This window comes from Saimiri boliviensis, chromosome 6 (genome assembly GCF_048565385.1).
Source record: "Saimiri boliviensis isolate mSaiBol1 chromosome 6, mSaiBol1.pri, whole genome shotgun sequence".
NCBI lineage: Eukaryota > Metazoa > Chordata > Mammalia > Primates > Cebidae > Saimiri > Saimiri boliviensis.
In genome coordinates this window covers 94967210-94992395 of record NC_133454.1, presented here as the reverse complement: position 1 = coordinate 94992395, position 25186 = coordinate 94967210, and the positions used below count along the sequence as shown (strand labels likewise).

The 25186-nt window shown below is 35.4% G+C and overlaps 1 protein-coding gene across 3 annotated transcripts in view; it reads right to left on the bottom strand.

Annotated features, from left to right (window-relative positions):
* Positions 1-25186, bottom strand: part of ANO3 (anoctamin 3) — a 434237-nt gene that overhangs the window by 159544 nt on the left and 249507 nt on the right. For all 3 annotated transcript variants that reach the window (XM_039471298.2, XM_074401252.1, XM_003919928.4), the window contains 3 exons: positions 21447-21641; positions 20004-20075; positions 8237-8355 (listed from right to left, as the gene is read on the bottom strand). In XM_039471298.2, the coding sequence (XP_039327232.1) occupies positions 8237-8355; positions 20004-20075; positions 21447-21641 (386 nt within the window). The remainder of the gene's footprint in view (positions 1-8236; positions 8356-20003; positions 20076-21446; positions 21642-25186) is intronic.

Here is a 25186-nt window from a genome sequence, read left to right as displayed (position 1 = left end):
GGCTAAAAAAGGTGAAATCCTGAATTGCTATTGTCATGCTAGTGTAACAAAATGGAAAAACTGTTTGTGAAACAAGACTATCTTATTTTAAATCCTGTCTGTTCTTTACTAGCTGTGTGAGACTGTAAAAAGGTAATGACATTATAATACTTATGGCTTAAATATACAAATACTTAAGTTTTATGTCCTTTGAATTTTGCTAAACAGTGATAAAAACTATAAACATTTCTTGCATATCATTCTAAATATTATCCCCATGAAAATCAGCTAGGTATTTTTATAGAATTGGCATCATACTGCACATATTGCTTTTTAACAGCCACTTTCATATTTTATTGTTATACACTGTGATCATGTCCTATCCTTAAATAGTTTGGAGATTTTCAGCATTGTACTGCCTTGTTGGGGGGCATTAGTATTTTAAATGTTATTTACTCTTAAATATGGAAGCACTCCTCCCCCACCACAAATTACAATGTGAGAAACATTCTTAAACAGAATTATTTGGGATAACTTCTTGGCATTTTTTTTCTGTTTTTTGAGTAGAGTCTCCCTCTCTCAGGTTGGAGTGTAGTGGTGCAACCATGGCTCAATGTAGCCTCCACCTCTCAACTGATCCTTCTGACTCAGCCTCCACGAGTGGTTGGGACTACAGGTGGGTGCCACCATACTTGGATGCTTTTTTTATTTATATTTTTTTGTAGAAACAGGGTTTCACTGTGTATCTCAGGCTGGTCTCAAACTCCTGGGCTTAAGTAATCTGCCCTCCTCAGCCTCCCAAAGTGCTGGGATTACAGGCATGAGCTATCACACTCAAAAACTTGGCCAACTTCTAACTGCATTCTTTGCATAAATTCCTAGAACTAGGTCAAAGGGCAAAATTACTTTTAGGTACTGAACCCTTGTTGTGACATTGTTTTCCAGAAAATTTGGCTCAATGTATGTATCAACCAGCAAGGAATAAAAATGGTAGCTTATAGTTTATATCAGATTAGGTTTTGTTGTATTTTTAAACATTTTTTAATTTGGTTGAAAAAACATTGCTTAAATTTGTATTTCTGTAATTAGTAGTACAGCTGATTGTTATATATGTTAAAATTAAATTGCTTTTTAATTTATTTCATTCTTAACATTTGTAAATTATAATTTCTTTGTGAATTAAAAATATTAGCCATTCTTGTGGCATGTATATGTATTCCAGTATGTGAGCTGATCACCACATCTTAAACTTATCTCTTCTTAATTTTATCAGAATTTTGACACTGATATATTTAGTATCTAAATAGTAAGTCTATCCATGTTTAATTTTATCATTGATTTGAAAAGGTCATTTGAAAAGACCATTTTTCTATTCTGTTATTAGAAAAAACGTTTATATTTTTGTTTTACTTTGGTTTAATATATTCAATGGGTATACCTCTTTAGCTCTTCAATAATACATTTGTTATAAGATGTGAGGTGTCATCTAAGAATATTTTAACCCTTTATAAATAATTGACTACTTACTGTGAGAATATTTGCACATTTTTGAATGATTAATATTTGTTTCCTGATGTGAAATGCTTCCTTTATCATAACATATATGCCACTATCTCACATGTAAACACACACACACACACACACACACACACACACACACACACACACACACTTGAGTTTAAGCAATCTGCAGAAAATTTGAAGCAACTCTGAAAACTCTTGTACTAAATCTTTCGTAAAATGTACACTACCAATTAGCTAATGTAGAACAAGTCCTCGCCATTTACTAAGAAAGGTTTCTGAGGGTCAAACTAAGTACTTAAATGGCACAAAAAAAGGGAGATTCCTCTTAGGATTGCAGGAAGGATAATGCCCTCTTCAGTATTTCAGAGAATACAAAGACTCTGAAAATAGGACCAGACATCCTTTGGGCTAATAAAAAAGTAGACTTCTTAATGTTAGGCAAGGAGATAAATTTAAAAACATGGACAAATAGATGAATAAACCAAGATGATTTTCTGTGTGACCCACGTTCTACACGAAAATTAAATTTTTGTGATACTTAATTATATTATTAAATACAAATAAAAGGTTGCTTCAGGTACTAAAGTTAAAGAAATATTAATATTTTCTATAGAAACTGACTATCCCAACAAAGAAGCAAATCTATTCTCTTAGTGTTTCATTTCATGTGTAACCTTGTCCATTAAAGTAGCCACATAGAGCCAAGTTAGTCATTCATCTTGTCGTTTGTCATCACTATCACACAATATCTGGACAAAAGTAAGAAGTAGCACATTCAGAATACTAAGTCCTATACACAGTTTGGAGGTAAAAAGCCATTTAGACAAATGAAATAGTTCCCAACATCCACATAAAAGGTATACTGTTAAAGACTACAAAGGCTATCTCCTTCTCACCTTCTCCATCATATGACCTGTGTCTCCAGTACCACAGAAAATTATTTCTAATACCCATTGAGATAAAGATGAGCACCATCTGCCAATGCCAGTTGACACAGTCAAAGTGAATGGTCTTGTGATCTAATTTTAATGAACTGCTAAAATATTCATGTCCAGATTTTCCTTGTCCATAACCTCCTTCCTGTTTGATTTGGTACCTAATACCCTTTCCAAGATGAAGTCACTGTAACTGAAAAACAAATTCATATTCCCAGACTCATTATTGGCAATATCTGTAGACAATTTGGGCATCCTAAGTGACAGTGTTGGATCCCTGAAAAATCCCAGCTGAGTCCAAAAGAGCTACCCAGCTGAGCTTCACTAATGCCCACTACAGACGCCATGGATTCTTTACCATAGGCTTATTCCTGCTAGCATAGATTAACTATAGATGATCCCACATCTAGAAGCCTCGGCTGGTATGTAGGATGTGGTTCCTTGGTGAAGAGAGGGATTCTAGTTCTCAGGATCATATGGTTTGGCTGTAGGACCTCATTATCTTCAAATGTTATTCCCAGTGTTCTTCACATTCATGAAACAGAAAAAGGCAATATTTACCTAAACCATCTTAAAAAAGAATCCCCCTCATTTGCTCTAGAATTTTGTTTGCAGTCAGGCGAGGTGCTTTAGTCTATGGATTTTTGGGAATGTTCCTTTTCTTTTATTACAAAATGCTTCCTTAAATTGCTTAGCCACGTAGGGATGAAAAAGCCCTTTGTCAAGAGGTAAGAGAGAAAGTAAACTGGTCTTAAAGAAAACTTTTATTTTATTATTATTATTATTATTATCATCACTTTTTTGGAAATGGAATCTTGCTCTGTCACCAGGCTGGAGTGCAGTGGCACGATCTCCTGTCACTGCAACCTCCGCCCCCCAGGTTCAAGTGAGTCTCCTGCCTCAGCCTCCTGAGTAGCTGGGATTATAGATGCATGCCACCTCACCAGGCTAATTTTTGTATTTTTAGTAGAGATGGGGTTTCACCATCTTGGCTAGGCTGGTCTCGAACTCCTGACCTCGTGATCCACCTGCCTCAGCCTCCCAAAGTGCTGGGATTACAGGCATGAGCCACTGCATATACACAATGAAGTACTATTCAGCCATAAAAGAATGAGGCCCTGTTTCATTCAACACTACAAACGGAACTGGAGGTCATCATGCTAAGTGACATCAGTCCGGCACAAAAAGACAAACTTTTCATGTTCTTATTTGTGAGAGCTAAAAATGAAAACAACCGAACTCATAGAAATATAGAATAGAATGATGATTAACAGAGGCTGGGAAACGTAGGGCAAGGGGAGAGGGGATGATTAATGGACACAAAAAGTATTTTGAAAGAAGGAATATGATCTAGTATCTGACAGAACAATAGGGTGACTAGAGTCAATAGTAATTTAACTGTACATCTTTAAAAAGCATAATTGGATTGCATATAACACAAAGAATAAATGCTTGAGGTGACAGATACCTCATTTACTCCAGTATAATTATTATATCGTATACCTGTATCAAAATATCACAATACCTCGTAAATATATACACTTACTCTGTACCCAGAAAAATTAAACATTTTAAAAAAATGTATGTTTGTGACTGCTGTTAACTATAAACACATTTTGACTAATAGTTATCCTGGAATTTCACCCTGATTTAATGTTTTCACAAAGAAATCCCTTTCAAAATAGAGTTAAAAAAACAATTTTAGAAAGTTTTAGATAGGTTGCTTAAATACATGTAATTTCAGTGATGCCATTTAAAATACACTTGGGCTCCATAAAATTAAATTCCTGCTATGAATATGCTGTGAAAAACTCTGAGACAATTTTGCAAATCTTCCTAGACATTGAGGAAGAATTAACTGTATATTAGCAATCACTGGTATCAGCTAATGTGCTATCCTTTAACATTTATGTTTGTCTCAATTATCTCTTGCTGAGAAACAAATCATGCCCAAACAACTCTTTGGTTCATGATTCTGTGCACAGGCTGGGCTAGCTCTTCTGGTCTCAGTTGAGATTTTTCATAGGTCCGACTTTCCTGGCCTTTGCTGCTGGATTCTCTCATATCCCTCTCTCCCTCATTTCGGGCAACTGTGTTTACTAGCCTCTGGTCCATGTGGTCTTTTCTCCTCCTCAAGACTAACTCTCACTTATTCACATGGTAAGAGGCAGAATCCCAAGATAAAGAATGGGAGTTCAAGATCTTTTGAGTTTAAGGCTCAGTGCTGGCATAATGTCACTTCTGCAACAGTTTACTAACAAACACAAGGACCAAGACCTGTTCAATAGATTCTATCTCTTGACGGGAGGAACTGCAAAATCTCACTGAAAATAGAATATATATAGGAGAGAAAAGATTGTGGCCAATTTTATGTCTACCAAAATGCCTTTGAAATATTTAAATATGACTTCTATTATAAATCTTGAGGCTAGCTAAATACAGATTTAAGTCACTTTTAGTATTGCCTCTAATTTCAAGAATCTCATGTATTTCCCAATTGATATGCATGTCTGAATTCCTAAACTGTATCCCAGTCAGTACTTGGATAACAAAAGCTACTTTTGGTACCATACCAAGCTTTGTGCATTATAGTTTCATAATAAACAAAATATGTCTGATGAATTTATGAATGTCTGTTCATATTAGAGATCAAAATTACAGATGCTTTTGATGTGTAAATGTTGAATAACTGATGTATAAATCACATGCTAAAAATGTATGATTTGAAGCAAGATATTCTAAAGATACAATGCATTGTACTGAAGAATTCTAAAGCAAACTACAGTTACTTATAAATACATTATCTTACATGATCATTACAAGCAGTGCATATGTACCTGACAAAAATTAAAATTTACTACCCCAACTCAACATCATTCAGAAAATATTTGCACAATAATTGAGAAGCCAAATGTTTAAACAGGTATAAGGTCTATTTACACAATTCCCAGTAAACTAGTCAGATGTTTTTCTGGATTTCTTTCTTTGTTTTTTACATTTCACAACTCAACAGTGCTTCCTCATAAATTCAATATAAGACATCATCTTCAAGGACTTGGGGTTATTTACTATTATTCTAGTGTATAGCTGATGGCAAACTTGTTAGAAAGCTTTATTTGTTTTCTGTAATTTAATGCTTGCCATTACTCACTGTGTAGTTTATATTAGAGTTATTATCCCCCTTTGAGTTGGTGCCCCCTTTCTGTTGACTCCTCATAAATTTGCTTTGTTATCTCTAAGATGATCTCTTTGCAAATGAGTAACTTTTGTGTAGAAGTAAAATATTATTTACATTGCATAATATGCACAGTGCAGATTACAACCAGTACAATTGTCACCTTTGAATGATGCTAAAAGGCACAAATCTTCAGCCATACAATTATCTCTCTGTCTATCTTTATTCTATCTAAATAGGTTCATTTGAACCACAGAATTTCTATTTCGTAGGATACAAATGAGTAAAGATTATCAATTTTATAAGATCTAACTCAAAAATATGTGACTTAATTCTCTCTCTCTCGCTCACTCTCTATCACACACACACACACACACACACACACACACACAATTTAGTGGTAGGGTATAATAAGAGAGACAAATTTATAAAGCACAGGGTATACAGACACCCAAACAATAAAAATTTAGGTTATTGCTCTTTTGAGGTTTCCTGTGACTAAGAACATTGTCTAAGTAGATAATTTTGCTCTTCACTTGTAAATAAACTTTGCAAGTAGACTACCTAAATGGCATTTAAACATCTTGGATATTGCTCAAATGGACTTTGTGCTGCACTCTAAACTATAATATCGATAAAAACAGACACATTTTAATAGAAACTAGAAGAACAAGTCACCCCGGTGTCTCATGATGTTCTACAGTTTGAATGGAAGTATAATAGGAGAAGGATATGTAATCAGGTAGATTTAGTAGGGCATTAGGATAGGATATCTGACCTACTTTGGTCTGTTACCATCATCACACATCATTCTCTTATCATTAATGTTACAAAAAACATAATATTGATACACATTCAACTTTTTAAAACTTTGATACTCTAAAGTTCAAGTCTAGTCAAAGTGGAACTTGGGAAATTGCTACTGTTGAGAAGAAATACAATGGTGGATATCACTGATGGCATATAGTAATTGTAGAAAAGCAGATAATACAAACTTTATTTAATCTTAGTTCATTTTCTAATTATTTGAGCATACTGTTTGTCTTCCAATTAGTGCTATAAGCACATTAAGAAACAACATCTTAATTTCTCTTGCAACTCCTCCTCTCAGTTGATTTGAAACAGTGCTTTACAGATAGTAGAGATTCTAAACATCCATTGTATTGATAAGACAGACACAGGGGGGCAGATTTAGTAACCACAGAGAGATAAACGCCTGATTTGCAAAGATAACTTAAGAATTATTGTGCCAGGCCAGGCATGGTGGCTCACGCCTGTAATCTCAGCACTTTGGGAGGCCGAGGCGGGCGGATCACAAGGTCAGGAGTTTGAAACCAGCCTGGCCAAGATGGTGAGACCCCATCTCTACTAAAAATACAAAAATTAGTTAGGCGAGGTGGCATGCTTCTATAATTCCAGCTACTCAGGAGGTTGAGGGGGGAGAATCGCTTGAATAGAGTAAGACTCTGTCTCAAAAAAAAAAAAAAAAAAAAAAAATTTGGGCCAGAATAGTGATCCCATTTAATAAAGCAAAGAAACAGAAATAAAGAAATTTGGCACTATTATCCTTGCATCTATGTATTAGTTTGGTCTCACTTATGATAGTAATATTTAGTCTCTGCCATATTTATTTACTAACACATTGGTAGGTGACTAATAAGGAGATTTGCAAAATTAATCCAAGAAATACAAAATCAAGAAATACAAAATATCACAGAGAACATTGTATTAAAGAATGTGATTATTAGTCATGCAGTGAAAACTGAAACCTAAGTCATTCCTTGTGTTAAACTGCACTTAATATCCAACTTTCTTTTTTACAAAGGCATTTCCTTTTTCACCAACACAAAAAATGAAAAAAAAAATAGGGTGAGTTTAGCCTGAGCCAGGATTTGTCCTGGAAATCATCAAAAGGGAAATATGGATCAGTTACATCTGCAGTGATGAAAAGCAGCAACATCCATTTAGTATTTGGCATCTGATGGGAACACTGACATGCTTTGAAGAGTTCATGAAAGCAATTGTTTGAGGGATGGCAGGACTGCTGGAGGTAAAAGTTTTTAAAATTGAACTCTACCTCATTTTTTTAATTGGTGAACTATAATTACAATAAGGTATTTTTGATCTTTATCATGCACCAGACACTTATATGGTTATCTCATTTTGTCTTCAAATAATTGTTTCAAACAGACAACCAGGAGCATATTTCAAGATGAGAAAACAATTCTCAGCGAGTTTAATTAGCCTTATCAAGTTATTACAACTGGGTAGTGGAAATGGAATTTAAATCTTGGTTGATTCAATACTAAAATCCATGTTCTCATTAATTCATGCTGACTAAGAAAGATGAAGAAATAAAGTCTTAAAGAGACTATTAATGAATCATTTTACATTTCAGATTAACTGTTTTAAACTTTCTGTTTGAGAAATATGATGAATAAATATAAATATGAATGAATATGATCTCTATTTACTACTTTTACTTCCGAGCTCTTAATGGTACTATTATAAAATGTATGTTCTTTTATATTCTCCAGCAGAACACCAAACATGTAGACAAATATTGAAAGGTTTTAAAAATTATGCTCTAAAAATGACTTATCGATAGTTCAGTTCTCATTACCTTTGATAATTTTGTCTTGAATTCAGACTTATCTTTGGTGACAAAGTCGTGAATGAGACGAGATCGGTCATAAGTAGCATGTTCTGATTCGTCCGTGTAACCCTTATCTTTTCCCAGGGCTATAAAAGAGAAAGAGAAAATTACATCGATTTTTAAAATTTTTCTTTTCTCTTTTTTCATTAAATGTACTAATCTCTCCTCTTTTATGTTTTCCCAAAGTATAGCCTATATATATGTATATATATATGCATATATATGCATATATATGAAAATATATAAAATTTATGTGGCATAATTTTGAGAATCCATACATTGAATAAATGTATTAAATAAATTTACTGAATCCATACATTCAATAAATAAGCAGATACAAGTAATCACATGAAAGCATGCCTGTTATTTACTAATGCTGACACTGACAGTGACTTTCAGAAAAATTAAATGCATCTGTGCTATTGAATGTACTTCAAATTTTTGAAGATAAAAATAGAATTGTGAAAAAAACGTATCATTAGTTTTGAACTTGAAGACAGAGACATCTGTAAGAACTGTACAAGTATTTATTTGCTTAATTAAAAACTGCATTGATTTTTGAGAGTTTGTTTTCTTAAAAGGTGGAAAAATTTGAAGTGTAAAAAGTCTGAGGAATCATAGAAAATATGTTAATAAACATAACAAGAAATATAGAAGAAATCAGGGGATTGAAACAACTGCCAGGAAAGAAGAGAGAACACTGAAAAATGATGGTTACTAGTAGAATAGCAAAAAGATAAAATGCTGTAATATCAGTTACATATAAGGATGTATGTGAACAATGAATAAGCTGTAATCAATGTAAAATAGTATAAAATAGGAAATCTCTATAGTATCTGTATGACCAAGAACTGCTGACACACTTTCCAATTCTCTCTCTTTCTCTCTCTCTCCCTCTGTCTCTTTTCCTCTCTCCCTCTCCCCCTCCGCCATTGGTTATTAGAGATGTAAGAAATCCTTATTTGGTTAAACAGCAATAGGGAAATGATTCCTGCTGTTGGGAAGCAGGCACTGGCCTGTGGATCACAAGATGTAATTTCTCTTTCTAAATCTGCCACTTCCTCAACGTGCAATTTCCTTTTTCCCAGGTCTCTAAGGGTCTCTAAAATTATTTAATTATGAATTTAATGCTTATAAAAGATAAAATGACAACTTAATTAATGTATTTTATTTTCCATGGAACACAGAAATTAAACCTATAGAAGTTCATTACTTATTTCCTGCTCCTATTCCATTCAAAATTTAATTTTTTAGGCAGAGATATTTTGTTTACATTTTTTTTTAATTCCTATAACTCATCTATTCCTGGAACAGAAATATGCAACATTATCTTGCTGGAAAGAAGCTAACTCAATTTTGAACATTTGCCAAATACCACCATATTTATGAAGTTTTTTCAGATCTCTTTTCCTCTGCTCTACAGCATTGACTAGAGCTAATCATTTTCTCTTCTAAATTCCTTCACATTTGTGTTTTTCTTTTCTTTATTCTGCTATTCTTCCTTCCCTCCTTCCCCCCTCCCCTTTCTTTCTTGGTGTATTAGAGAAGTCAGCATAATATCTGGATGACAAAACTATCTGTACACCAAATCCCATGACATGCAATTTATTCATGTAACAAATCTGCACATGTACTCCTTGAACCTAAAAGTTAGAAAGCCAAGAAAAATTTTCAATAAATGAGTATTCACAGAATAAAAATGAAAAAAATATATAACATAAGTAGGAAAATTCAAGTAAAGAGACTAAGAGAACCAATAATATTAGAGTATGCAGATAGTTTTAATTATTGTCCTGATGAATAATATACAAAGATATTGCTAGGGCTTGGAAATGGTTTGTTTGGTCCAGGTCTCATGCTGAAATTTGATCTTTAATGTTGAAAGTAAAGTCTGGTGGGAAGTGTTTGGGTCATAAAGGCGTATCCTTCAATATGTTTTAGGAACAAAACAGAGCACAACCAGAGACGCATTCTAAAATTATAATCTAAAAGAAAGAAAATCTGTGTTCACAGGAATGTTTCTCTAAGCCTATGAATAATAAAACATATAAACTATTACCATCTTAATAAACAACAACTTTATTCTAGTTACTTAGGCTAAAACCCTGGGAGTGATTTTGACTCTTTACTTTCTCTTGTACTCTACATCAGATCCTTCACCAAATTCTGTTGACTTAGCATGAAGCATTAACTCATTAGCACATATCACTAGCACATACCACTAACATGCAATGTGTTTTTACTTATTTGTCTTCACTTATTATTTGTTTCCTTTACTAAGGTATTTTTAGTGACCCTGGCATATATATGTGTGTTATGTATGTGTGTGTGTGTGTATGCATACACACACAAACACTTTTTTCCTTCACTTTTGTTGTCTTGTTTGTCGACTGCTTTACCCTTAACATCTAGAATAGGGTCTGACACATAGTTGTCATTCAATAAATGTTTACTGAATGACTAACTTTATTTGAATGCCCAAATCCTATCTAAACTATATTTAAATTTTATCTCAAAGCTGATCATTTATCAACATCTGATTACAGTTAATCAAAGCCATCACATCTCTTGAAAAGAAGTTTGTTAGGCTGGGCCTGGTGGCTCACGCCTGTAATCCCAGCACTTTGGGAGGCCGAGGTGGGAGGATCATGAGGTCAAGAGATCGAGACCATCCTGGCACACATGATAAAACCCCACCTCTACTAAAAATACAAAAAAATTAGCTGGGCATGGTGGCGTGCACTTGTAAGTCCCAGCTACTGGGGAGGCTGAGGCAGGAGAATTGCTTGAACCCGGGAGGCGGAGGTTGCAGTGAGTCGAGGTTGCGCCACTGCACTCCAGCCTGGCGGCTGGTGATGGAGTGAGACACTGTCTCAAAAAAAAAAAAAAAAAAAAAAAAAAAGAAGTCTGTTAGATTCTCCAAAACGATCTTCCTGTATCCATCTTTTGCTCCTACCACATGGCAGCCAGAGTGACTCTTTTAAAAACCTAAGACAATTCATATTACATCTCTGTTCAAACCCTCTCATAGTTCTGTGGCTCCAGGTAAGGCCACGGTTCATAAAACAGCCCACTGGGCACGCATCATCCAGCTCCTACAGCTCTACCCTCATGCCCCCCAATCCAGTTGCACCAGGTTATTTGATGTAAAGTATGTTCTCAGTGCAAGATTTTTGCACTTGTTTGTCTTTCTGCTGATAGTGCTCAATCTCTGTTTAGCCAGAGTTCTGTTAACTTGTCACCTCATTAGAGAATCATTATTTGTAAAATACAGTCCCCATAGTTCTCTCTCTGCTCACAAGGCTTTATTATTTTTTATTATTTTTATCAGCACCTGTAATCAAATGATACAGACACATATAAACATATATGCTATATATGTACATACACATCAGCATCTGGCATTGAATGTACACATTTATACATATAAATGTTATCTCCTCCTAACTATAAGTGTTATTAGTGCAGTGACTGTTTTGTTCATTGTTATATCCCAATATTTAGTTCATTGTTAATTGCACTGTAATCTTTTAGTAAATTGTTAAATTAAGTGATAAATGAATGCTATGTTTATATGTGGGAATTATTTTGCATCCATTAAATTGCTAATTTTAGAGACTGACAATCTACAGAAATGATTAAAATATAATCTTAAGTTAAAAAAGCCATTTTAGGCTATTCTCACACATTTCACTTTAAATATAATTTTCCTTCTGAATGTAACTTTGTAAAACCATATAAATATAAGGATAAACAGTGAAAAACTATAGTATGAACGAAATGTAAAATGTGTTACCTATTTTAACTTGGTATTGGTAGTCCTCTCTCCCTCACAGATTTTTTTTTCTGTTATTCTTGCCAGGAGTTATTTGTATCATAAAGGTAGAATTTGAAAAGCTTTTTAGAGTTAGTGTTAGTGTTAGTCAACATCTGAGAGCAACAATGTAGAGAACCATATTGCATTTTGGTTAATGAAGCTAATTATTCTCCCATCAGTGAGATCTTCTGAAACACAAATGAAACTTACTAATGTGTTTTGGTTCTTCTCATCAAGAGCATAGATCGTTATTTTTATGAAATTTTCCACATGTGATGATGAAACATTTATTTCACATATGCCCAGAACATCAATTAAGTTTCAATTTTAAAAAATGTTTAAGCAATAGCACTAAATTACAATATCAAATATTATATCATGTTTTTTCTTTTTAAGATGACTTTCTCCCACATTTTAGCATTTCTGAAATCATGCTAGTAACTTATTTTTCCTGAAAGCTTTTAATAATTTGATGATGCTTCTTATAATTGATAGTGTCTTAAAATCTAAGAAGATCAGAGATTAAGAAAAACAGATTTTCAAAAAATGAAAAAACAGCTTCTGGAACAGGTGGTAACAGGGTAATTCTGATTATGACAAATAGAACTCTTGCTCTTCTCTAGTAGCAAAATTGCAGGAAGGCATGCATTCGTTAAAAAAATGGGGTCTCAAAGCTCAAGAAAATTGCTTCATATGTTGAAGCACAAACGTTTATATGCAGAAAGAGAATCATTTTGGTTTCAACAAATCCAAGTTAAAATCCTAGTGTTACCATTTGTTAGCTGGGTGGCGGTGGGTCAGTTACAGTTTTTTAACCTTAGACTTTAGGATAATAAAATATTCCCATAGAATAGATACAAGGATTAAATTTAAGAATCTATGCACAGTTACTCAAACACATAGGGTATTAGATAAACATGTATTTTCTTTCTTTTGTTAGCTTCCTTTTGTTAGCTCAATTTTAGTATTGAGACAACTTAAAAAAAAAAAAAGAGTAATTTAGGGCTACCAAAAAAGTCTTACCTTTCATTTTAAAGACTACCTTTCATTTTTCAGCATCTGAAAATAGATACTGTACTTCCTTGAGAATTTTAAATGTGTGAGTAGCTTATTAGTTGGCCTTCACTTACTTGCAACTGTACAAACTTTCCATATCATGCTAATAATGGCTTGCTCCAGGATTATCAGAATAGGTGATAATACAGAGTACATGATAATAATGACCTAAGGTTATTTTCATAATTTATTATTTATATATCATCTCTGATAAATATTCTCTAACTTGAGTCTCACAAAAGCTTTCACAACAATTCTGCTCAATCTCTGTTTATAGTATAAGAAGAAATTAATATTTATATCCCCATTTCACAAATCAGAAAACTGAGGCAAAGAGGGTGTGTACCCAAGTAGTAAGTAACAGAGTTGATACCTGAAGCTGGACCTTTTGACCATCGACAAATTTCATTATTTTTGAAATTACTAACTTACTGAAGATTTCTGTGAAGAATAAATTCCAATATGTTCCATACACAGCTTGCTGTTTGGTGATGACACAATAATAACGAGGACACTGACTTATTCTTTGGAGTTCCTTTGTTGCCTACTTCTCCCTAGCCCTATTGTTGTTCTAAAGTACTACCGTTCGATGGTAGCAATAAGGGTACTGACAGAGCTGTGCTCAGTGAACATCACAGGGAAGCAAATCCTGCAGATAAACTGCTTTCCATTTTGTCAGTATGCTAGTGTTTTGCACTCATCATCTTTCCCTGCACTCTTCTAGTCCTCACCCATCCACCCATGTCATTGAGTAGATAGCTGGTACCAAGCAGTATGAATAAGACAGACATAAATCACAATTATTATCTAGTGTACAGTCATCCAAAGTGCTATAATAGAATGGAAGTAGCATCTAAATAACTATTGGGGAGGACTTCAGTTAAGAGTGATGTTAGAAAGGCAATTCTACAGCCAGGTGTGGTGGCTCATGCCTGTAATCCCAGCACTTTGGGAGGCTGAGGCAGGTGGACCACCTGAGGTCAGTCAGGAGTTTGAGACCAGCCTGCCCAACATGGCAAAACCTGTCTCTACTAAAAATACAAAAAATTAGCAGGTGTGGTGGTGCATGCCTGTGATCCCAGCACTTTGGGAGGCTGAGACAGGTGGATCACCTGAGGTCAGTCAGGAGTTTGAGACAAGCCTGCCCAACATGGTGAAACTTTGTCTCTACTGAAAATACAAAAAATTAGCCAGGTGTGGTGTTGCATGCCTGTAGTCCCAGCTACTTGGGAGCCTGAGATAGGAAAATCACTTAAACTGGAAGGTGGAGGCTGCAGTGGGCTGAGATTGTGCCACTGCAATCCAGCCTGGATGACAAGAGCAAAACTCTGTCTCAAAAATTTAAACACTTTGCATTAAAGTCTATCAACTCAATTTAAATACAAAATAGGATAATATTTGGATTAGCTCCTCAGTGAGAAAATTAGAAAGCAATAATTCATAACAAGTGAGAAAACTCACAGTAATAAACGACATCACAGAGAATTAAAAAAAAAAATGGGTGGATTCTACAGCCGACTCTCCAAAGAGGTAGGGGTGTGTGTGTGTGCATGCGTGTGTGTGTGTGCATGTGTGTGTGACAGAGAGAGAGAGACAGAGAGAGAGAGAGAGAGAATGCTCTTTCATCCATTTGTCTGTCCTAATCCTAAAATTATTCTTTATGCACCTACTGTGGGTCAGGTATTATTCTTGATTCTGGGGCTAAAGGTGGCAGTAAGATTGACGAAGTTTCTGTCTTATGGAAACACAAAATTGGGGTGAATAACCTAAGTAAATAACTTCAGGTAATAAGTATTATGAAGAAAAATCCATCCAGGTTAGGAGACAGAAAGTAAGTCTGATGTGAACCTGGCTCATTTCAGTGTAGGGCCCTAGGATAAGCATATATTTATTGTGAACAAGGAACACAAGACAGCTGAGCTATATGCAGCTCGTGAGAAGAGGGAAGCATTAGGAAATGCCCTAGAGAGACCAGACCCAGATTCTGTAAGGTCTTCGAATACCAGAGTACATTTATATTTTAAACGTAATGGGAAACCCTGGAGAGACAGGAGCACAGAAATGATGGGATTTAATCTTCCTTTCATTAAAGCCTTTCTGTGACTCCTGTGTGGAAAATTGTCTTATAAGGAGGCAAAATTTTGCACAGGGAGATCTGTTAGGAAGTTATTATACCAGTTTACCAAGAGAAAGCAGCAGACAGACCCAGGCATAGCAGTGAATGTGGTGAGAAGCAGTCAGATTTTGAATATATTTTGAAAATTGAAGTCTGACGACCTTATGTGTTCAATAAACAATTGACAAGATTTACAGTGACTGTGAGGCTGTCACAACTGACAAACATATTCTTTCAGTGTAATTCCCTCATTTCTGTAATTTTAATTAGGTTAGGAACATTAGAAGAAAGTTATTTCATATGCCGTCTTCATATAAAATGCTACTAGGAAAAAATAATGGGAATTAGTGGATATTACCTATTGTTATAGAATGAAAGCAAAATCACGATGAACTCCTTTGACCATAACTATTTAAATAAATAGACCAATAAGTATTCCACTGAGCTAAACTATTATGCTTGTAGAAAGCAAATAGATGCTTCAAAACTAATATGAACCCATTCCTGAGGAAGTCATTTTATAACATTAGCAAAATGTTGATTTCATAACAAGATTAGATAGATGTGTGTTTGGGTTGGTTGAACTGAAATTATGCTGGTCTTAATGAGCCCTAAATATTTCAGTTCTAAGTTACTTGGGTTTATAGCAGTATGGGCATGGAAAGAATCAAGCATCAGGCACTTGTTAATGGGGATTGGTCTGTCGTTGTGATTTTCTAGCATACTGAGAAGAAAGAAACATAGGCAATGGTAGGGGGGCTTCCAAGATTAGCAAATAAGATTATTGCCACACGAGGACTTCAGATTCACTGCTACATGGATCAGCACTTTCTAGAATTATTTTGTGAGCATGTTGGGGTATATGGAATGCTGCTCTGGCTTTGTGAGCTGCTTTATGAAAAGTAGAATTCAAGGCTATGAGATGTCAATTAAAAAATAAACAAAACAAGAAAAAATCAAAACTTTCCAACCAAATTAGCTTTTTAATCATTGCCCAAATATATTCTAACCTGCAACTTTATCCTCAGCATGTACTTTCTGCCTAAAACTTATTACCATCTTACAGAACTAGTGTCTTTGGAAAGCACTAACCACTTTTTACCTTAAGGCCTTTGTGCCTACTGTGGTGACTGGAAGAGAAGGCTAGGGATCAAGCCTTCCTGGGTTAAAAGCTCATTTCTCTATTGACCAGCTATGTGACATTTGGCAAATTATTTTCTCTTGATGAGTAAGTTTCCTCATCTGCAAAAAAGGGCTGGTAATAGTACCTAACTCGAAGGGTTGTTATGAGAATTAAATGAGGTAAGGCAGGTAGGTGTTGTATAATAAGAAAGAGTTCAGTAAATTATTGTTTATCCATTATGCCGTAAGAATCCTCCCCACTTTTTTTTTTTTTTAAGGTAGAGTCTCACTCTGTTGCCCAGGCTGGAGGGCAAACGTGTGATTATAGGTCACTGTAACCTCGAACTCCTGTGCTCAAGTGATACTCCCATCTCAGCCCCAGAGTAGCTGAGACTACAGTCGTGTACTACCATGCCTGGATTACTTTTTTTCTTTTTGTAGAAACAGGGTATCACCACTTTGCTCATGCTGGGCTTAAACTCCTGGGCTCAAGCAGTCCTCCTGCCTCAGCCTCCCAAAGCACTGGTATTACAGGTGGCAGCCACTACACCCAGCCTAAAATCACTTTTGATGATCACAGAAACAGCTGTTCAGTGCAGATATCTCTGGGCCCAGCAGAATTTGGTATGAAAGATAAGCTTAGTGAGTGACTGAAGAAAGCAATGAACAAATTTTTGTTGAACCCCCATGATGTGCTAGGAGATATGATGAAGTTGTTCCTTATGATTTACTTCAAGTCCTAGAAAGAATGGATCATTGATCCCGATTTACTAGTGAAATCACTAAAGCTCAGAGAGGTTAAGTAATATACTACAGCTGGATACGAGAATAAAGATTTGACCAATAGCTGGCTGGAAAAATAACATTTCTTTCATGATATATACCTATCCTGTTATGGAACCTTAGTATAAATGTCCTTCTCTGAATCAAGAGAGCCATTAATATTTTTTTTCCTTCATGGTTCTCATTTGGAACAATGAGAAATATCAATTCGCAGTGAAACACTGACCACATGCAGTTAAGTCCGCCTCAGCATTAATATTCTCATGGGGCAGCTCAAAGTGGCTAACTGTAAAAATGAAAAGCTATTACTAAGATGCATTAGTCAGGTATCAAAACCTGTTGTTACTTTGAAATTCCCATGCAATAATCAGCCCAATGCCAGAAGCTGGTACTCTGCACGCTAAAGGCAAACTTAAAGAATTTAACTGCTTTGCATTTAAAAGAGAACATGTATTGCCAAAATGCTTACTTATGCTTTATTTGATTGTATTCTTGGTATATCTGACACCATTTTGCTTGATTTCTTTTCAAAGGCATTTAAAACACTCATATTAGGCAGAGTGCAGTGGCTCACACCTGTAATCCCAGCACTCTGGGAGGCCAAGGAGGCAAATTGCCTGAGATGAGGAGTTTAAGACTAGCCTAGCCAGCCTAGTGAAACCCCGACTCTACTAAAAATACAAAAATTAGCTGGATGTGGTGACACATGCCTGTAGTCCCAGCTACTCAGGAGGCTGAGGCAGGAGAATCACTTGAACCCAACAGGTGGAGGTTGCAGTGAGCTGAGATCACATCACTGTACTCCAGCCTGGGTGACAGAGCAAGACTCTGTCTCAAAAATAATAATAATAAAAAAAAACACTCATATTATAGACATGCATCTAACTCTAAAAGAGCATCTCCCAGCCAGGTGTTACATCCAGATGGATTCCTGAAATGCTTGGTTATACTACACAGTTAACTGGAGATTGTACCTCACCTTTGTTATAAAGGCGAATACCTCATCATGTATATGTATTTTGGCTGTGATGTTTTTCTAACTTGAATAAATGATAGATTGATGCTGGGGGATGCTAAAATAGTGAATATGAGATACAATGCCTAGAGAGATATAAATATAGGTCAGCTGGAACTAATAACTGAGACACACAAAAGTGATAAGAAAAGAATTATAAAGTTAAGAGCATACAATTATGTTAAGCATTCAGAGAAGTGCTTTGTAATATTTGGAATGGTAAGCTGTCAAAAATAAAATGCATGGAATTAAATGGAAGATTTTTCATGACTAGAGTGATTGTTAAACTATACATTGGTGCTCATTTGGAGGACGGGTTAGTGAAGGGTGCTTTGCAAACTTTCCCTCCTGTATGGATATTTTGGACAAGAAAAACTTCAGGTTTGTTTTTATCTTTATTTTTTTAATTAGAAAACAACTGATAATATAGGTTGATCATCCCAAATCTTAAATGCTCCAGAATCTGAAACTTTTTGAGTGTTGAAATGACACTTAACGGAAATGCTCGCTGGAGCACTTCAGATTTCAGATTTTCAGATTTGGGATGTTCAGAGAGTTAAGTGCATAATACAAATATTCTAAAATTCAAAAAAATTCTGAAATCTGAAATACTTCTGGTCTCAAGAATTTTGGATAAAAATACTCAATTTGTAGTAATCTTCAGAATTAATTACTACAGGAAAGACTTTTGTATCTGAGTGATTTTTTTCTGATGAGATACTCTTTTTCATTCTGTATATGAAATGAACCTGCTGGTCGCTGGCTTTCCTTAATAAAAAAAAAAAATAAGCCAACACTGTTTCTGTGCCACACATATAACAAAAATATAATAAATATAAGAAATGTGGCTAATTTGCAGTCATTCAGAATGTTATACTACAAATTGCAGAATTCATAGTTTTAAAAGTTATGAAAGTGACTTAATGCCTGCAGAGAAAAATCAAGATATAGTTTTTAGGCCAGAAATTCTTTATCCTGGCCACACTAAATACTTACTGGCAGGTTATTAAAACTATGTATACTAATTTCACTCCCCAAACTAATTAAAACTGATTTTTTCTGGAACTGTGGTGAAGGAAATATTAAAAAGCCCTCTGGAGATTTGAATGTGTAACTAGAGTTGAGAACTCCTTATGTAGGCACTGTAGCCTGGCCACCGATATATCCACTACTGAAAACTCAGGGCTTCATTTCTTCAGGTTATGCATCAAGTCACTGACATTGCAAAATAAGTGTTGGCACATCAGTATCACTTTTTGATTAATTTGGCTTTATTTTATTTCTCTTTAATTTATGAAAATGAGAACCCAATTCAAAATAATTGTTTATGGTCAAGGTAGAGATTTGAATGTAAAGCTTGCTCAACTGAAGTATATCTTACGTGATAACATCAAAAGACAAAAAAGGAGGTTGAGAAAATTTGTCACTGTTATAAGAAAAATAAATAAAATTTATATTATCCACTAATTATGAGTCAGGATAGAATCTGAGTGTTACTAACATTATAAATTCTGAGTGTCAAAAGTTTACAGATCTTGAAATAGTAGTCTGTAAGTACTTATTCATAAAAAATTTGCATTTTTTCAGAATGGCAAAAATTGTTATTTTTTATTATGTGATTGTTGCTCATTATAAATCCTCCTGTAGTATTTGCATTCCCATTTCTTAATAATTTCTTAACCTCAGAATATTATACTCACCCATTAAGTTGAAAACCAAACATTATTTTTTTTTCTTAAAAAAATGCTAGGTTTTTTTTTTAGAATAACACAGCTTACTTTTGCAGAGAGGGAAAGGAGTAAATAAATACTGAATATTAACTTACCCAAACAAAAATCACTGAGGTCAGCAAAAGAACATTTGAGTACAGAGTCGTTCTGATTTTCCTCAGTGTTAACTGAAATACAATAAGACACTTTATAGTTTTGGGAAATAAAAGCATAACAATAGAAAAATAACCGTAGTGATGGATGGTCAAGTGATGGCCGAACATAATGAAATTTTTAACTTAATGAGTTAAAATTAGTTATTTAAAATTTTACTTTTCTTTTCTTTCTTTCTTTCTTTCTTTTTTTTTTTTTTTTTTCTGAGACAGAGTCTTGCTCCATTGCCCAGGCAAGAGTGCTGTGGCATGACTTCCGCTCACTGCAACCTTTGCCTCCTGGGTTCAAGTGCTTCTTGTGTCTCAGCCTCCTGAGTAGCTGAGACTACAGGCATGCACCATCGTGCCTGGCTAACTTTTGTATTTTTAGTAGAGACAAGATTTCATCATCTTGGCCAGGCTGGTCTTGAACTCCTGACCTCAAGTGATCTGCCCACCTTGGCCTCCCAAAGTGTTGGGATTACAGCCATGAGTCATCGTGGCCCAGCCTAAAAATTTCACTTCCAATAAGAGAAATAAACATCTATATTATGTTTTAATACTCTCATCTTCTTGAACAATTAGCCACTTTCCTTACTGGACATATTTGTAAGCTAACTACAATATGTAGTGATTTCACAATAGTATTGAAACAATAATTTTGGTATTTTCTAGTTATCCAGAGAAAGAAGCAACTCTATGGAATCATAAGGGAATGCGTTCTTATAAGAAAAAGCAACAAAAGGTTGAAAAAATAAACGCACACCCCATCCACTTCACAACAGGGAGCTTGGTTGTATTTAAATTCTTAACTGTTTAAGGAGTTTTCCAAAGGGATAGTATATGTCTTAGTGGGCAAATGTGTGCAGAAGAGAGCCTAAGGGTAGCCACAAAGTTTCTTTGTGTGGCATCTAGCTGGTATGTCTCTAAATTTCAGCCCTTGCATGCCAGCCTTGGGTTGCCAACACTTGTCCAACTACATCTTCATGCAACCAAATCTTCACTGTTTTATTGTCAGTAGTAAAGTCTTCAGCCTTTATTTTCAGAAAACTGAGTTTATTATTGCTGACATTTTCTATTAGAATACTGGTTATAAGTTCTCACCAGGAATGCTACTCATCAACAAAAGGGATGCAAATAGTGGCCAAATGCACCAGTGATTCATGTAACCGGGACTTCCACTGCAAATATTAGGTCCAGACTCCATGGGATTGGCCATTTTCAAGTCAAAGAAGGGATAAAATATATCTGGCCAACAAATGGCATGGTATACTGGTCTCCTTTCTATGCCAGCCTCCTTCCTAAAGAGCTCTATAAAACTGGTTAAATGGAAAAAGGAAGGAAAGGAGTGTTTTGAAAACATGTCGTTTTTATAACTTGAACAAGAAAATAGGAATTGCTGCTCACCTTGCTCTGCTTTGTCACTGGAGATTAAGGTGATAGATGTGGGAGCCTGAGATTCACTCTCCGTTGACTGGAAGAGTGAGGTAGACTGGCTCAAGCTCTTTGAGTAAGCGTAGCTCTGGGCAAGGCAAGGCAGGGATCTCCGAGACGGTTTTAACGAAGTTTCTTTTGTTATCTCACTCTTGCTTATATTCATACCTGCAAATCCAAAATGTTGAGTTTTAGCAATAAAGAAAACAATCAGCAGAGGTCAACAAAAAATTTTAATTCTCGTGATGGCTGTTTCAGGAATGAACTATTGAAAAGCACCACCTAGATGTTAGAAATAATTGAGTTAGTTTTGTTTATATTTTGTCAGGGAGAGTGTTAGAGATTTTTGTTAAATAGTTCTAAACATCTCTGTTTCCTGTTTGAGCTTTCACCACTCTTTTAAAAGTTCTGTGAAAAAATAAACTGATGTTTAAGTTTAATTTGGGGAATTAGGACAACAATTATTTAAATACTCTTCGAATAAACCTTAACTTTTCTGCTTTCAAGTAGAAAGATAAATAAAACCTAACATATAAACATTCAAATTACTAAATAGGGCCTTTCTTTCTAGACCCTCCCCTCCCTTAAACACATAGGTAATGTCCTAACAGTGACCCGGAGGCTGGAAAGAGAGAGCATAATATAGTACAAAAACTGGGCAGCAAGCAGGGATCAAGACAACAACCCTGTGCTTACGGTTAGAGCTACTTCCCTCATATACAGAGTCTCATCTTCCAGAAGTCAAAATGCCCTTCAACAAAACAAGGCTTCCAAAAGCAGAATTCCCCCTCCACTGTGTGATCCAGCAAAAAACAGCCCCACTTCCCATCTCCATTCCTCTTCGTCCCATTATGTCAATCCCAGGCCAATCCTCCCCCTTGGCACTCTAAACCCCAATGTCTCTGGACACTATTATTTCCAACATCTCCCACGCAGACTCTTTCAGTATGTCCCTGGGAACTCACATAAAACTTCAGAAAATCCACTTAATATCCTCCTTAGATTTTTCTGTGGATCACTTATTTTCCTCCATAATTTCACCCAAACCTGACATTGCTCCATATTCCCCCAGTGACATGGATTCTCTTGCAGCCACCTCCAATGGAGGCACTTTTCTCTTCTACAACCTCATATCAACTTTACTTGAGGTGGGGTAGATATCCTTCTTGCCCCTAATTGCCTATCTCAGTTTATCCTTCATGCTTCCTCTTTAAAAATCAGTATTCAAATTCCTGTCATTAAACTATTCTTCTAGTCTTCTTTATCACTGTCATTTTCATTTACCACTTCTAGGTTGTTTCCCATCATTTAAAAATAATTTAGCTGTTAAGTCACTACTCTTTTGCTTATTTTCTGCTTAACACCCACTGTCATTCATATTATATATTTTGTTTTATTTCTGTATACCTCCCTGGAATGCAAGCTCTATCATGACACGTGAGTCCAATAAACCACTTTTCTTTATAAATTATCCAGTCTCAGGTAGTTTGTTATTACCTCAGACTGGATAGTTTATAATGAGATACATTATCAATGTGAAAATAGACTAATATATATGTTAAATTGTACAAAGCTGCCTGATCATGAATCACCCCCTAAAAACTTTCTTATTGACACCTGAGTTGAAAAGTTGGATATGTATGCTGTCTACATAATGTGAATAAAACCACAACACCCCCCCCCGCCACCACCCACTGCTGGATTTGGAATTTACACTACATTAAGACAAAGGGACTTTTTATTGTGGAGTGCTTATTACATGTCAGGCTTTGTGGGTGGTGCCTTTATTTATTCACCATGGGGATATTTATGTATTTTGCACAAGCAAATTACATAAAGTGTTCTCATTTTAAAATGTTTTAAATCGTAGAGGTAAATAGAATAAAAAATAAAAATTTGTTTTACTCTGATTCGTAAATTCCAATCTCTTCTCTAAATGAAGTGAATGTTATCAGTTTATAGGTCTTTGTCTATGTATTCATGTATGTGACTATGTATAAAAATAGTTTTCTCACAAAAATGAAAATGAAATTATAGTTAGTCATATTACATATTATATCTTAGGTATTTTTTCTATCTCAGTACATACAGACCTGTCCCAGACTTTTTTGAGTTAAACATTTTTTAAAAGCTCTTTTGAGATATAACTCACATATCATAAAATTGACTCCTTTGAGTATACAATTTAGCTGCTTTTAGTATATGCACAGAGTTGTGTAAGCATCACTCAATGTGACTTTAAAATGTTTTGATTACTTCTCCAAAAAGAAACTTCATACCTATTAGCAGCCAGTCCTCATTCCCCCTTCAGCTCAGTCTCCGGAAACTAACCTAATTTCTTGCCTCCATGCCTTTGCCTATTTTCTCCCATTGTATGGGTTGTATTTTCACTTTCATGATTGTGTTCTTGGAAACCCAATGCTTTAAATTTTGATGAAATCCAATTTATCTGTTTTTTTCTTTAGTTGTTTGTGCTTTAGGTGCTGTATCTATGAAACCATTATCTAATTCAAGGTCATAAAGATTTACTCACATTTTCTTCTAAGAGTTTTATACTTTTAGCTCTTACATTTAGGTTATAATCCGCTTGTAGCTAATTTTGCACATGGTGTGGAGGTAGGTTCCAACTTTATTCTTTTCCATGTAGATATTCAGTTGTTCCTGTACCAGTTGTTGAAAATGGCATCGAACTGTCTTGGCACCTCTGTCTAAAATCAACCCAAATAAATTTATGGGTTCATTTATGAACTCTCAATTCTAACCCACCTATCTATATGTCTATTCCTATATCAAAACCACAATGTCTTCAGTATTGTAGCTTTGTAGTAAGTTTTAAAATCAGAAAATATGAGTTATTTACTTTTGTTCTCTCAAGATTGCTTTGACTATTCTTAGTCTTTTGTATTTCTACATAAATTTAACGATCAACTTGCCAATTTTTGCAAAAAAAGGCAGCTATGATTATTATTATTATTATTTTTTGAGACGGAGTTTTGCTCTTGTTGGCCAGGCTGAAGTGCAGTGGTGCAATTTTGGCTTACTGCAACTTCTGCCCCTCAGGTTGAAGCCATTCTCCTGCCTTGGCCTCTCAAGTAGCAGGGGTTATAGGTGCCCACCACCATGCCCAGCTAATTTTTATTTTTTTATTTTTATTTTTATTTTTTTTTTAGATGGAGTCTCACTCTGTCACCAGGCTAGAATGCAGTGGTGTGATCTCGGCTGACTGCAATTTCTGCCTCCTGGGTTCAAGTGATTGCCCTGCCGAAGTCTCCTGAGTAGCTGGGACTACAGGTGCACCCCACACCAGGCTAATTTTGTATATTTGGTAGAGATGGTGTTGCTCCATGTTGATCAGGCTGGTCCTGAACTCCTGAAACCTCAGGTGATCTGCCTGCCTCGGCCTCCCAAAGTGCTGGAATTACAGGTGTGAGCTACCGTGCCTGGCCCCGGCTAATTTGTGTGTGTGTGTGTGTGTGTGTGTGTGTGTGTGTGTTTAGTAGAGATGGGGTTTCACCATGATGGCCAGGCTGGTCTTCAACTCCTGACCTCGGGTGATGCACCCGCCTTGGCTTCCCAAAGTGCTGAGATTACAGGCATGAGCCACTGTACCCAGCCAGGCAGCTATGATTTTTATAGGGATTGCAAGGAATCTATAATCACTTTGGGAAGTAGTGACCTGCAAATATATTCTGTCTGTAGTCTATATTTTGATT